The 16549-nt window shown below is 38.1% G+C and overlaps 1 protein-coding gene across 5 annotated transcripts in view; it reads right to left on the bottom strand.

Annotated features, from left to right (window-relative positions):
- MAPRE2 (microtubule associated protein RP/EB family member 2) overlaps positions 1-16549 on the bottom strand; it is a 163202-nt gene that overhangs the window by 61015 nt on the left and 85638 nt on the right. For 4 of the 5 annotated variants that reach the window (XM_021708955.1, XM_021708950.1, XM_021708947.1 and 1 more), the window contains one exon: positions 16399-16526. The exons of the other annotated variant lie outside the window; for it this stretch is intronic. In XM_021708955.1, coding sequence (XP_021564630.1) covers positions 16399-16519 — 121 coding nt within the window. In that variant the 5' untranslated portion in view covers positions 16520-16526. The remainder of the gene's footprint in view (positions 1-16398; positions 16527-16549) is intronic. 5 annotated transcript variants of the gene reach the window in all.

Genomic DNA, 16549 nt, shown 5'->3' with positions numbered 1-16549 from the left:
GTCAAAAAAATCTCACAGCACTTTTCCAGAAATGCAACATAATCTGTGGAAAAAACATCAAGCCATATTGAGTTCTGCCATGAACAGTTACTCAAATTCCCTATTTGATTTTCTCTCAGGCCAAAGAACCATTTTAAAGAGATGCTTATATCATTGACGGATTTAGTTACACTTTTCTACTTACCATAGTTTTATTTGGTATTGATGAACAGTTAGAAGAAGAGCATGACAACCTCAATCTACTGGACACATCCAGGTGATCATACCCTTCATTATTGGGATGATTACGGGTAAAGGGATTATTTAAAAAGCTTATTCTCTCAAGCAAATATTAACAAGGACTGGGAAGGGCGGCAGGAACCACAAAAACCTGAATTGTTGGCCTTTAGATCTGAGCCTTCTGATCTTGAATGAATTGTGACATGTCCTCAAACCTTTCTAAGCCAATAGTATTCTTATTTGCACAACATCAGGGTTGGATACATCTCTGAGCTCTAAAATTAGATGATTTTCTAATTCTCAGTCTGTTAGCTACTTATCTTTCAAGGGATACTTGATATTTTGCTAATTAGGAGACAATGATGCCCATCCTCACATGACTAAGATGTCTGCCAGCATGCCTGCTTCTAGCCATCACCATCTTTTGTGGTAGTTAACATCAGAGGACACTTACGAGTATGCTGCTGCACCTGGTTGGACCCTCCCTGGGGAACACACTCCCTTTCCAGACAGTTCTGGTGACCCTATCTTTCATGTACCTCTCTCTGAGCTCTTGACATTTATGCACTTAGTAACATAACCATATCTTTTGTCATTTGCAACAGCTGAATATCAACAATTAAAAATACCTTTCATATTAGAATACCGTTTTTACATATAATCACAAAATCATGCTTTACTTTTGCATTCAGTCTTATCATTCCTTGAACTGATGCTCCTGCACAACCAAGTGTTACCAAGGTCCAAACCTCACACTGAAGGAAGTATTCCTCTTTGGGATCTCAGGGCTTACTAAAGAGAGTGAGGCTGCAAAATACAGGGTTACATGTTTCCAGCACGTCAGCAGAAACCTCTCTACCTACACAAATACAAGGTTTGGAGAGTTCAACTGCAATGGCTAAATAATGCTTTGAAAGATTAAGATTTTTTTTTTTTTTTTGAGTTGGAGTCTCACTCTGTTGCCCAGACTGGAGTGCAGTGGCCGCTCCTGGCCACCGCAGCCTCGACCTGCTGGGCTCCGGCGATCCTTCCGCCTCAGCCTTCCAAGTAACCAGAATTATAGGCATGCACTACCACGCCCAGCTGATTTTTTTGATTTATTGTAGAGATGAGGTCTCGCCTGCCCAGGCGGGTCTCGAACCTGCGGGCTTAGGCAATCCACTCACCCCAGCCTCCCAAAGGTGTGGGATTACAGGCTGAGCCACTGAGCCCGGCTAAGATTAAGATTTTTAAAGGCATTTAAAGTCCCAAGGTTCAACTGTATCATTCTAATCCAACAAAAACATGATTAAATTAGTAGTAGCTTTGTGTTGTTTTTACAGGCATCTTTCACATTCCTGGCTTGAGGAGCAGCTTGATAGCTTCAGTGACCACAATATTAGTTAACTCTGTTAGAGGAAACTTAGGACACTGTTTACCTTACCTGCCCCGAGTCTCAAATGCAAAAATAAAGAACAAGAATTCGGAAATCTGGTTGCAACTGAGATTGCTCCTCTGAATTCCACGGTCCTCAGCCGAGCTTACTGATTCTTCCCACTGCTTTTTGTTGTCAAAAACTTCTTATTCCTATTGCAAATGAGTCCCAAAGACAAGTAGCTTCCAAACTGATCTCATGCGGTGGAAAAGGAGTACCAGCCAGCAGGAAGATTTCAGCTCCCACAGACACAGACAGAAAAGGCTTATGTGAATTGCAGAGAGTGCTGAAAAGCACCCCCAACTTTTCCCTTCAACACACAGAGTAAGCTGTCAAAGGACATTTTCATCTCTTTTCTTTTATAGAAATAAGCTAACAATCACCATTCAGGCAGATGGATTTTTAAGAGTACAGCAGATAAATTAAAAGTCCTGTCCAACCACATGCTTATTAGTCTTTCATCTGATAAATGCCCTCAGTTTTTTACTAATTCATATAACATAAAACCTTTTCAAGACTCTCATAAGGCTGCAGGCAAGTTGCAGCATCCTCTGCTCACAAGCTGCCTTCAACAAGAACCAAGAACAATTTTAAAAAGTAATGTTACCTTTAAATTATCATTTTATTAAGAAACCTACAGAGCAACATTAACTGTTAGATCTGCTGTAGAGAAAACTGACCAGATATCAAAATCACTATACTAAATGAATTTTAAAAGTGCTTCTTTATTATGGAAGAACGAAGAATTTTTTTCTTCACTTTCAAAAGGAAATTTCAATGTAGTAAAAATCTACATCCCAAATAGCTCTTGACTAAGATTTAGGTGTTAATACTTTTATTAAAAAATGTACAGAAATAGAGATTATGTCAGATTGAAACATACAGCACACACAAGAGAGATGATTAAAGAGTAGTACTTACAAAAATAACTTGGTAGAATTATTAAAATTCTACATTGAAAACTATAACACTGGAAAGAACGCTGAAGTATAACTGGACTATTTACATTAGTTTTATTCAACCAAATCATAATTACCCTATAACTTGCCAGGGTTTAACCTGCATTTTAACTCTTTGAGAAAAAAACACAAAACTTCAAACCTGCCTAATTATACAGAAAAAGATTCAGACAATTGAAAGAATTTTTTTTAATGGCAGGTGAAGAATTCTCTTGTTGACTGAAAGATTTCTTTTTATCTGTTAATTAATGATCCAGTGGCAGGTGCTCGGATTTACACCTAGTTTCTAATATCAGCAATTTCCTTTAGGTCAATGTACTCATCAAATTTTACTAAAATGAAGTGTCAGACTTTGTACAATAAGATTTGGCTTCTACATAGGATTCAAGCAATGAAGGAAGTAGGAGAGGCATTTGGAGCACAAGGCAGGAACGGTGTGCAGTACAAAATGTCACTGGCTTCCAGGGCGTATGATACTGAAACTGGCAGTAAGATGTCCCAGAGGCTGAAGTCTGAGAAAAGAGCTAAAGTTAGAATTTGGCATTCCAGAGAGAGGAGGAAAGGAGACATAAAAAGCCTTTAATACAAATGAAAAACAAGTCAGAAAGGTACATATGAAACCCATTGTACATGAGCCAGTTTTCTCACTAGGGTCATAAATAGAAAGTTTTCTAAAGCTATAATATTGGGGGATGTAGCTTCTCCACATGTGCACTCACATATTTTCACACACTTGTGCGTATGACCTCTTTAATGGGCAAAAAAAATTTTTTTTTAAAGTAAATGAAGTATGTGATTGATTATGTAAAAAGGGAAGATTTTAATTAAGAAAAACAGGCTAGGCGAGAGAGAGAGAAAGAGAGAGAGAGAGAGAGAGAAAGAAAGAAAAAGAAAAGTTTAAGTAGCAAGGAAGAATCAGAAAAGATATTAAATCCTATCTAATTTTTGTGGTTGTAGGTTACCGTTAGGAGATGCTCATCTGTAGATGGCATAGAAAGATACCACTTTGTTTATTAATTAATATAAAACCAATAAACCAACAAAACTTATTGTGGAACATGATCCTATCCTAAAAGAACCAAGTAACTTAGTTTTGAGAGACCAGAGAAATATACCTGGAAAAAAAAAACCAACAAAAATACAAAACAACTATAAGTGCTAACCTGTATGGCACAGATACATAAATACCAAAGGAGTTAGTTCAGAGTTGGCCCAATAAAAACCAGTATTACCAAACAGATAAAGTCAAGTCAAACTCATGATCATTTTCAGTCCTCAAGGAGCTTACTCCTAATATAGAAGGTTTAAAACAAGTAATCAATAACCCTGAAACCTTGTAATGCTCTGAAAATTGAAGAGAGTAAGCTCACACCTTGTTGAAGGTGATCAGGAAGAAAAGGGGGAAGGTGATATTTGAGAGGGGCTTCAAAGGGGGCGAGACATTCCAAGCAAAGATGGAGAATCAGGGCATAGAGTGAAAGGTGAATTTGGGCAAATGCAGGTTACAGGTAGGAGAGCTATAAGGATAAATGCTGGAAAGGTGGGTCGCAGTTAGATCACTCAAGGCTTTAAATGTCAGAAAAAGAAGAAGCTTACCTTAATTTGGTAGGCAAAGCAATGCTGATTTCTGGGCACAAGTATCTTTAGAGAAGGGCATCTAAACTATACCATTTTTAAATTCCAGTTTTTGGAACATATCTATGTTTACGGCAAATTAAATTAAGGGTAAAAATCTAAAGCTGATTATGTTCTCCATTTTCTCAGGGAATTTCTATGGAATCTTTGCCCATCAAACAACAGTTACATAGGCCAGACTAGAGGGTATAGTGGCCGACAGAGAGGCTTTTAGTGTAGGGTAAGATATAGTGGTATGAATGGACTGGCACAAACTCAAAGTCCATTTCTACACAATGATGGGGAATCTCACTATGTTGCCCAGGCTGGCCTCGAACTCCTGACCTCAAGCAATCTTCCTGTCTCAACTTCCCAAAGTGCTGGAATTATAGGCATGAGCCACTGCGCCTGGCCTTCAGGTTGCTCTTTCTGTGGCTGAAGTCACTACTCACAAGACTAGAGACTAGAAGCTTCAGGATTCTTTCCCAGATCTAAGCCACTTCACCCTTACCCAAGATTTGCAAGCAAGGGCATCTTATTTATCATCACCCTCCCCAACCCAATTCTCCAGCTCTCATCTACACTAATAATATCCCCTGCTGCTATTTCCAGAGGAGGGTACTCCTTGCTCCAAGGCCCCCTCAGAAGAGCCCCCTCAGGAGAGGTCAGACAAAGCTCAGAGGACCAGGTGAGGCACCAAAGGAAGCCCTTGGCAATTAAAGAGGAATTCACAAGTAGCTACTGCATAACATTCATACAGACTATGATACATAACAGAATATTGCTCTATAATGAGTTGCTTCCTTTATATTTCCCAGGTTAATGCTAGAAAACATATTTTCTAAGCACAATCTAGTATGAGAAGGAACCCAAATTAATACGAGGAATGTAAAGTATTTACTACAGGAATTCAATCATATGACCAAGTAGAAAAAAAAGAATGAAAGAATAAAAATAAAAAATAAAAAAACAGGAAAGGACTCAGTGGGTTCTTTTTTTCCCCCCAATTTATTTTATTTTAAAATGTGGGGAACAATTCAGGGTTAGGTTTACAAGTAGTCATTGTACAGGTAGAGTCTGGGCCTCCTTTTGGTCCCCACTTTGCCTAGTTTGAGATCAGATACCCTTATTAATGTTATGTGCCTCCCCTTTTTTCCTCTGGCAGTTTTGGCTACTGCCAACCCCTTTCTTATAATATTATGATAAATTTTTAGAATCCACTTATGAGTGAGAACATGTGGTACTCAGTTCTTTTTGTTTCAGTGATAGATCACTGAGTATTACAGACCCTAAATCCATCCAAGTTGCTGCGACATCCATAATTTTGTTTTTCTTTGTGGCTGTGTAATATTCCATCATGCATATGTACCACATTTTAAAAATCCAGTCAGTGGGTTCTTTTTAATAGTGGATTTTAACACAATTATGTGTAATTTTAAAGTTGATGTACATGTTTTCATTAAAATTTGACTCCTTCTATAGTTTTCTGAAGTTCTTTCATGAGTCTACAGCCATATTACCCTGAATGTGCCTGATCTCATCTAAAGTTCTTCCGTAAGATGTCAACAAATGTAATCTAGAAGAAATGAAAGTGGAGAATGAGCCTCCCTTTGAGAATGCTAAGAGAAACTGCAGGAAATTGTGCTGGCATTAGTTTCACATTTATATGCTTCTCATTGTCAAATAACTTGGTCATAAAGAGATTATGAGTGTTAATGCTTGGGTAAGAGCACACCATTAGAAGGGAGGGGACAAATAAAGAGAGGTAACATATTATCTGGCAGAATTACATAATGGTTTCAGGATGGAAAAACCCAACCTGAAGAGTGATGCTCACTTTTTAGGAGCTGCTAAGCAGTTCTATTATTTTGTTTCCAGGTGTGAATTTCAACATGCCCAAACATTCGATAGTGATTTCTGACACTCCTTTTTTTTTCTTTCTGTAGTGTCTACATGTCTGATAAACTATAAGTTTAAAGACACAATTCAGAAAAAAAATGGTTAGAAAAATGTTTTCTTTTGAAGACTGGCAGAATTTGAAGACGTTTGGCTTGATCATCTTAACTGTGCAGCAACTGAATGGCTTGCTGATATTTCAGATGTTTCCATGCACACAAGTGCCCGTTAGTGTGACACACTGTCTGATGGTGAAATGGGCTGGATGTCTACTTTTGTCCAGAGACCTTGCTCCCCCTTTGCTGTGTACTCAGATAAGCAGAGAAAAAGGAACCTCCATGCTCTGAATAGAAATACGCCAAAGAGAACTTTGGTTGTAAAGGACTAGGTCCTAACTGGATGAGTTGTATTGTTTTTTTGAACACTGCTGTATCCTCAGATCCTAGTCCATCCACCATCTGCTATACTGTAGGTATTCAATACATATCTGCTGACTGCAGGAATAAATAAAACAATATGTAGAACATCAAAACGACATCTAAACGGTATCTTTACTCAAAATCCCATATTCCTCTTTTCTTCCTGAATCCAATCCATATGAAAAACCTAGTCTGAACAGCATTTCAATTCAATCTAACTTCATAAATATTTATTGACCATCCATTAATTTGCATGGCTGTTTGGCCAAAGACCCAAACCAGGGTAAAGACAAAAAGCTTTTCTAGATGGAAATAATCTTTCCTTTCTTCGAATACAGCACATATTACTTGAAGCAGTGCTGTCTCTCTTTTGCTGCTTTGAATCCTAATACACATCACAGATGACTTACACATGTGTGCACATGCATTAAACACTGCATTTTCTCTCTACTTCAATTGAAACTGTTCTGCCTAAAATGTCCTTTTGTCATCTCTTACATTTGAATAGAAAGTTCTCATTCTCCAAAGCTTTGTCCAAACATCACCTCCTCTATGAAACTTTTCCGTTCCTGGTGCAGAATTGTCTTCTACGCTGGGTATGGGAGCCCAATAGTGACTTGACTTGCATTTTAATGAGCTATCTCTCCAGGTTGACTGGCAAGTAGCTCTTTAAGATTGAGGATAGTGTCCAATTCATCTTTCTACTGTGCTAGCTAGACTACTACCACACCTACTGGGAGCTCCAAAATTTCTATACAGAAAAGATTTAAGAGCTGCAACCCAGTTGGAGCTGGGAGACAGGAGAATGAGGGATTCCCAGATCCCATAGGACTGGATGGGAAATGAGTGACTACTTCTAAATGTTGCCTTAGCATATTCTTATACAGAAGACCAACTTCTCATATTAAAGAAGGAGTCAGAGAAGTAATGATGGAGCCTTAGCATGGCTACTGCAATACAGGCTTACTAAACTGAGTTAAGTAAGTACATGTAAAACAGTGATACCTTGGCAAATAAATCCTTTGAGGGATGAAGCTTGTAACAAATTTATTCTTAAAGATGTTTTATTTTTTTCAGTGTCACAGGAAGGAGGAAATGAGAATGTGCAGTCTTTTCAGGGAGAAGCTTGTTAAGAAGCTACCATGGTTTTGACATGAACAAAGTACCATATTCCTGAGATTCAAATGGCAAACTGTGTACAGATGTGCATGTGTGAATCTCTAAGGAGGCATTATCCTGGCTTTTGTTTCACAAGCCAGGAATCATTCTGAGAGAGTTGCAAAGTTCTGCCAAAGCAGGTGGTGAAATCTCAGAGTCACTTCATGTTGCTTGGAGAGAGTTTAAGAGTAAGAGAGAGAGCAGGAGAACAGGCAGAGAGAAAGGAAGGCTCTTTCTCCACTCAAGTAGAGCAAGGAAGAATTTTCTAAGATTGGAAGCAAATGCCTCTGCCTTTCTTTACCTTTGGTAAGAGAGTTCTTGGTGATGACAATGATGCCATTGGAACATATCCTTGTCATTAGTAGAATGACCAGATAGGTCTCATTTCTTCAATTAGAATATAAACGATGGGGATATGAACTTCTTCCTATTCCCTCCATGCACAGAGGGGTAAATGTTTAATGGACTTCTGACAAGTGGATATGAAAGGAATCAGAAACACACCTGTGTGGGCACACATACGGCAAACCCTTCAACACATCCACAGCTGCACACATACAGCAATGAGAGCCCTAGGCGATGACCCAAGGAGTCCCAATTCTAGTATCAGCTGTGAACACGTGTCTTTTTGGAGTTTTTATCCTCACATATAAAACAGAAATAAAAAATTCCTACTTTTCTGCCTCAGAGGGTTGCTATTAGAATTAAAAGAAATAATACATGTAAAAAAAGCACACTGAAAATGGTAGAGTGAGAAATATAAAATCTGAGGCATGTGACATCATTATGCCTTTAAAGTAAAATCATATAATATGTAATTGGTTAAAATAATCAAAGCTATAAAAGTGAACAGGGTTGAATTGAACCATTTCAGATATGAAATATGAATCACCAAAATGCATGTTTTAGATTCAAAGGACAAAGAACCAAGGAACAAAATGAGGTCCTTGGCTTAAGACCAGCAAAGACAGGGTATGAACACATTCCTAAAATCTTCCAGTTTATCTGCTGAAAAACATGTGAAGGGTTCTCCAATTCTTAAGTCTTTCTTCAGATAAACATATGAGGTGCTTAAGTAATCATAAATTCATTTAGGAAAGGAAATGACTATTTCTCCCCAAATTTACACTCTTCCTGTTAAAGTCTTTAGATGATTTAAAGTGAAAGGGAGAAAAGGGAAAGAAAAAGTAGCAATACAAATACAAAATAATGTTTTATAAGAAACATATCCATCATGTAAAGTAACAAACATCTTTTAAAAAGTCAAAATAACTTTCAGTATATTAGAACATACATTTTTTCTTATTAAGATATTGTTTTTTATTGATCTTGGTGAAGGATTTCAAAATAAGCAAACCACAATGTGCTTTAAAAGTAAGCATCTTATCATAAAACAGAGACAAAATTAGAAAAAAAGGAGCTCTATAGGTTTCTGTAATAATACAAATTATAAATGAGTCTTAAAACCTATCATGTCCTTAGACTCCAGCAAGGTTTCCCACACCCTTTACTATGTTCCCTGGGCCCATGGTGTTGAGGCTCCAAACACTTTAGTTAATGGAGCCAATGCTAGGGCTTCAGGGAATGTTAACATTATTATCAGTATGGTCCTCATCAATTGTATTCACCTTGGAATTCTTTGGATGATCCTCCCTTGCTACAACAGTTCTCATATACAGACTCACAACTGTCCACCCATATATGGTTTTGGGGGGCAGGTAAAACTCAACAGGGTCTTACTACAGTAGATAGAGTAGATAAAGTGGAGATGGTGAACTAGTGATATACTCAATGAGAACTCTGAAGATTGCACTCATCTATGGTATCCGGGAATTCTCCCACACATGGGAAGATAATATGACATGAAAGTATAGGATTTAACAAAGGGTACTGCTTTGTAAAAATCCCTAAAATGATAATTTTGTGTGTGTGTGATTTTTTTAGATTTCTCAAAGGCAATCTTTGATTCTATTTCTGTCACCAATTTGCTTTCTTCCTGTTAAGGCACTATATTAAGTTCATTGTGATCCTATGTTCCCTGATTTTTTGTGTATATATACTGCTGGTCTTCAATAAAATAATGACATTACTGGTGATCTATTTTCCCCTAGGCTGTTTTTCTATTTCCCCTTGTTTATGGTATGTATCCCAGGAGAGACTCCAGTAGGAATGGGTAAGAACAGGATGCAGGGACGTATCCATATGCCTGTTCCTATAAAAAATGCTAACATAGTCACATGGCACCCAACCAGTTAGAGACCCGAGCAGTTATCACTGAGGTCTGGCTTTACGGAACTTAAAAATATCTGTTACTTTCCTTCCAAAGAGGTGAGCAATTCTATGGTTTCCTGAGACTATCCCACATGTATGCACAGTTGCTTCTAAAAAGTAGAGTAAAAACAATTTTCACATACTCATAAGATGAGATCATCGAGAAAATCCTTCATATTTCTCTCAGAGAAGACAATACACTTTGCATATTTGAAAGCTTTACCTAATAAAGCACATGCCTTTTACTGACCAGAGTCCCCATGCTGTAAGACAAGGGCCACTCAAGCTTGCAGAGTCTGTCAGGGCAGATGAAACTGAGTACTCCACATGTTATACTAAATTCTAAACATCCCATTTGGCTCAAGAGGGAGAAGAGCATTTCTGAGGTGTTTCTCAACAATGGACGTTCTAAATCATCCAGGAACTCCAGCCACTCGCAAAGAATTCAGTGAATGGGTTTCTTCACAAACTCCCTGAGTCCCTGCCTCCCTCCCTTTACTTCCCCTTTTGTATTCTCAAATCTTTTCTAAAACAGCACTTGCATAGCATAGTCTTCAGTGTTTTGCATGACAGTTCCCTACTGTATTGAGCTCTTCAAGGACCATGACTGGGTCTTATTTATCATTGGCTCCCCAGGTCCAAAGAAGGCTCACAACATGTTTCTTCTGATAATCAGAACTGAGGTCAGTAAGGAGATAATGGAAGATGTGGCAGATTGCTTTCAAAGATAACATTATCAGTATGTGTAAAAAACAAGATGTATAGGGGCAGTTTGGAAGACAAAGAAGAATGCACATACACTTAGCATTACAAAAGGCAGTAAACAAAAAGTTCCAACAAAAATGCAACTCCAATCTATGTTTATCTCCAGGAGCAAAGTGTCAAGATGTATGGAAACAGACAAATTTGAAAGAAAATAAAAGCTTAATGCCTTCTCTATTCTGCTCAAAAATAAACTCCCTTTCATCCAGTGCATGAGTGGAGACACTTGAGTGATTACTCCCTGCAGCAAATGAACTTGAGGCTGGTCCTTTCCTCATCATTACCCAACTCATTTGTGTGTGTTTTTTTTTGTCCCCTTCTTCTCCAATTAGTTGGCATGCTGAAACAAAGTAAGCTTAAATCAAATAATTAGAGATAAAAACTCTCGACCAAAAAAACCACAAAACCAAAAACTCTCTACATAATACAGAAATATGAATAATATTCCTTTATATGACAATGACCTAAGAACAGTAATACAGTCTGAGATGACATGACTTTCTTCCAAAAAAGAACAGTCTATTATTTTAATAAGCTAAGTAAACTCTTACGCTTACAGACACTGACAGCATAGACTTACTTGGTTTCAATACCAGAGAGCCAATAAGAGAAGCCCTACTAAATTTAGACTCTGAGCTGATTGCATCACTAACCTGTCCTGACAGAGGTCTTTGCGGACGGAAGAGAAGAGGCACAGGGACACCACACTAGGTGGATCAGCCTACTTAACAGGCACAAATCTGCAGCCAAAAATGATCTCAAAGAAGATTGCTGGGTTCAGGAACAACAGCCATCAGGGCAAAGCCCAGAGCATCTGCACCACAGCCCATCTAGGGGCCACACCTATGTGAATCCCAGAGTGTAGAGTAAATCCTACCACCTTCCACAGAGCCATCACATTCCCAGGATGGTAAATGTGACTATAATATCATCAGCCAAATTCAGAAGCTTTCCTGGAAGAACAAAATACCAGAAACTTGATCCAAGACAAAGCTTGAACCAATTTGGAGAAGCACAAATTGAAACTGAACCAAATCCTGATCATTTCCTATTTTTTAAAAAAATTTAAGCCAGTCAAGAAAATACTTCAATTTTCCATCCAAAAAATGGTTTAATCCAATTGACATTTTATTAAAACACTAAAACGTTCAGGAAAATAACTGAGCTCTCGACTAGTGTAGTGACAGCATGGTTTTTAGTGACGGTTCAGGTAGTGCCCACCCTGCATGTGGACTGTATCTCAGCTGTTCTCTTATCCTGTGAAGCAAGCAGGAAGGAGAGACAGAAGGTGCAAAGAGAGAACAGGACAGACCTTGCTAGCCCTATGACGGGTGGGAGAGTCACAGGACAGACCTCGCTAGCCCTATGACAGGTGGGAGAGTCACAGGCAGGCTCTTGGTTGGCCAAGTGCTAACAATGACCTAACACTGGACCCAGTGGCTTTGTTGTTTTGCCCCAGCCTAGGGGAAAGGATTGTGACAAAGAAAAATGAATGTCAGAAAGAAGCATCAAAAGAGGTCCAATATGTCAGGGCAGGGTGAGGGATGAAGAGGAAAAAAAGAGAGAGAGAGAAAAAAAAAAAGATGCATTTTTCTTCCCCATGATAGTCCTCCTTTCCCATTTATTTTCCTTCTTTTCCCTATAGTCTACTGTCTTCGTCATTATCTCCACTAAGGTATCTAAAGTTGCTAAATATGTTTTGGGGAGTTTTAGCACCATGCTGCCCATTCTCCCTCATCACTATCTTATAAAACATCTGATAAACTGGTTTGAGCTGGTACTAAAGCAAAAACAAAACATCCCCTACCCTGCCCAAAGTCCTATAAAAATTTTATAAAGCAATTGAACAAAAATATAAAATATTTCTAAGCTGAACCAATCTGATATTACATGTGGTTTAACACCCTCCCCTATTCCACCATGGGAAATTCACAAGTACTATTAATTTCTAAACAGATTTGGGTGAGTGGCATGTTGTTGTATTAGAGGTAGAATTTACAGCCTGCTCTCCACTTACATAGCTCATTGTTTTTCTTGAAACTTAAAAGGTTGCTTTTCACAAGAAATAAATGAAGCACAAACATGCATTTAATTACATGACCCAGATTTAATGTTCAAAGAAAATTTTCATAAGTTTACATTCTTGGGATAAAATAACATGAGATAAGAACAAATCATTTTCACTGTTTTGCAACTTATTACAATGCATCTCCAAGTGTTCTACCTTCTCACACCATCTTGCCTTTAAAGAGTTTTTCAAATTGCTTACACGGAATCAAATGAGATGTTATATAAAGGCAGAAAATTCTGTAGTGAATACACCACCAGTGTGAGGTGATATTTCAGCTCTTTATGAGCTAGAGAAACGTTGTTAGTTTTAATTTCGAGCTAGAAGGAGATCTCTTAGCTGGAAATTAAAAAAAAAAGGAAAGAATGCAACCAAAAAAAAAAAAGCAAAATGAAAAACACCAGGATTGGAGCATAAGATTTTAGGAAAGAGTAGGAAATGATGTTGTTGAACAAGGAAAAGATATCAGTTTAAATATGAGAAGGTATTTTGTGTGTGCTTTTCCAGAGCAAACTACTAAAATAAAATCCCACACAGCAAACTAAAAGAAAAATTAAAATAAACATTGAAGAAAAAAATTAACTGAGAAACTTGACAATTCACAAGTAGATAACAATAAATCACGTAGGTCAACAATATCTGTTGTTTTTATCCTAATAGCATTGTTCCAGCTGCCTCAAATGTCTTCTAGAACAACAAAGGGTATAAATAAATAAATTCATAAATAAATAAATAGAAAGGTAGCTTCCTCCTGCTAATTGCCATTGCAGAAGACAAGAGAAAAACCATAGCTTAAATTATGAACAGGAAACTTCCAGATAGGTTTTGGATAATTTAACTTCACTTTTAGTGGTTTGGGGTTTCTCAAAAATGTATTGCAGCACAGAAGTACTTGAGGTGCTTGTTAAAAGCAGATTTCTAGGCTTCACACCCAGAGGAACTGATTTAGAAGGTCAAGGATTCCAAGCATTCACTTTTTCAGCAGCTCCCTGGGAGATTATAAATGCATATGGTCCACAGTTTATACTATTCTGGAGAAAACTACTGCCTAAAATAAAGGGTCTGTCTCTCTACCATGGAGATTTTTTTTTCCCAGTAAGAAATATGTCTTAAAGCAGAAAGAAACCTTTAAATCTACTTTAGTCTTCTGAACCATCAACCTTATAACCTTAGGTAGCCAGTAAGTCATCCTAATGGAAATTATGTATATCTGTTTAATAGTCATCAAAATTGCTTTTACAGGTTTTCATCAAGCTGCATTGATTACAATGTAGCCACAAATGGTTGTGAATACACAACCATGCTTTAAGAAACTGTATAAAAATCCTTCACAAATGCTGCTTAAAATTTTGTTGAATTTGCCTTATGAGAAGTTTTAGGGATCTGCAAAGATTATGTATATTACTCATAAACATTAACTGTTTTATCTTTAAAGAAATTCTAATTTGCTCCTATTTCATTTACTACCAGAAACCCTCCTAGTATATTGCATAGGAGCTCCTCATGGGTTCCACTGACATCTGGAACCCATGACTGGAAATTTTCTCTATGACTCTTTTCCTTATCCCCTGCCTCCCTGTGTCTCTTTTTCTTTTTCAAGTTGAAGTCTCACTCTGTCACCCAGTCTGGAGTGTAGTGGCACATTCACGGCCACCACAGCCTCAACCCGCTGGGCTCAGGTGGTCCTCCTGCCTCAGCCTTCCAATAACCAATCCCATCCCCCTTAACCACATGTACATACATCCACTTTGTCAGTAAGATACACATTTTTTGTCTTTGCCTCCTAGCATTTGCAAATTGCTTTCATTCATTCCCAAAATGAGCATTTCTGAGGGAACACTATGTGTGAGGTGCTTAGAGAAGTGGAGAAACAGTTTCAGAAGCAATTACAATGCAAAATGGCATGTGCTACCAACAAAGGGATTGCTGACAACAGAGAATGTTTTTGGTTTCTTGGCAGCAAATTAAAAATAAAATGTTAGAGAGTTTAAAATGCTCTCTAACAACATAATAATATCTGAGAGAGCTGAAGTTGAGAAACACAACAGGAGTGGTTTCTGAAAGTAAATATTAGGGCCATTATGGTAGATCAACAATATATACATCTGATACATCACCAGTGTAGTCTAAGTCAGCTTTTCTCTAGCTTATATTGAAAGGCAAAGAACTGTGAGTTAGCAACCACCACTGACCTCATAAATCACAGAACTTCATGTCTGAGGCCTAGGCACAGAGAGGGAGGTTAGGCAGAACCTAGGCTCTAGCCAACCTCACTTTCTTCCTCATGGGAAAAATGACCATGGGGAAGAGATGCCAACAGTATTGAAAGTAAGTTTTCTAGGGTATTCTGATTAGTCCAGGCCTGAGAAAGGAAGAATATTTAAACCAGTGGGTGTTGGATTCAGACATGATCTGAAAGTGACTACTGGGGGCTTTCCAAATTCTGACTGCACTGCATGAAATCTTTTTTATATAAGACCTACTGGGAAAGCAGCAGAATGTCCAGTAGTACCGTATCAGCTAAAACTGACAACTCCTTTGTTTCTATTCTGGCTCATGGAGTTTCACACAAATACATTTCAGTAATTTTTCTATTTTCTAACACCATTTTCACATTAGAGCCAGAGGCAAAGAGGAAATCTCTTATCTATTAATTTTGAAGAAAACACTCTCCATTTCCAAAGGAAGACTGTTTATTTATTTGATAATTACTTAAACCTAAGAATGAGCTACTTTACTAGAGGTATGCTTTTATAACATGCCCCTACTTTATTCTTGAAGTTGATCTTTTTACTTTTTTTAAACAAGTTTAATTCAGTATGCATTCCTTGCACACCAACTTTATACCAGGTATGGGCAACCACAGGCATTGAACAAGGAATAAAATGTAGTCCTGTCTACAAGAACTCTTGGCACCTTCAGGGACAATAGGAATTAGACATCCTAGCACAGCGTGACGAGTGTCATTCTGGGTGGGCATAGTGTTTCAGGGGCACCATAGAGCCTGGGATGCTGGAAAAAGCCTTCCCACAAACAAAAAGAAAGAGAAAGACCTTCTTAGCAAAGGAAGCATGAATAAAACTACAGGATGCAAAAGGAAAGGAGTCTTCAAAGGGCAAAGTGGATTCCGTTGGGCTGAGGCATAAGGGAGAGAGATATGGAGGATGAAATTGAGAAGCCAGGTGGCAGGTGGAGCAAAAGGACCTTATTGGCCTGTGAAGATAGTGTGAAGTTTATCTTCTAGGAAGGACAGTGTGGAGCCCTAAAGGTTTTCAAGGAGGGATGTCACAAGAGCCAATCTGTTTCCAAAAGATAAGTGTGGTTGCACACAGGATGATAGAGGAGACACAAGGAGGCAATGAGGAGGCATTGCAGGGTTCAAACAAGACACCGTACAGAACCTGAGTCGAGATGGGCCTACGCACTCTCACCGAGGCTCATAAACGTTTCCCCCCCTGTATGTTCTTTAGCTGTATCTGAGTTTTCCCCCTCTAATTACATACCCACAAGGATATATATTCTTTCCTACCCAAACTCTATCATCTGTGGTTCATAAAATAACATTCCATAAGATAGACAGTAGATATTTAGGCAAATACTTAAAAGATAATCTCTTACCTGAACAAAGCTGTTCCACTTTTGTGTAGTTTAAAGATACTATGTCATTAACCCAGGCAATGATGTCATGTCTGCTCATAGTCTCTTGGGTTATCGAGGTAGAATACACATTGACTGCCATTCCCCAACTAGAAAACAAACAAACAGGTTT

Source organism: Carlito syrichta, unplaced genomic scaffold (assembly GCF_000164805.1).
Source record: "Carlito syrichta isolate Samal-C Ts95f unplaced genomic scaffold, Tarsius_syrichta-2.0.1 Scaffold65441, whole genome shotgun sequence".
In the NCBI taxonomy this organism is placed as follows: Eukaryota; Metazoa; Chordata; class Mammalia; order Primates; family Tarsiidae; genus Carlito; species Carlito syrichta.
This window is presented reverse-complemented; position numbering and strand designations above follow the sequence as displayed.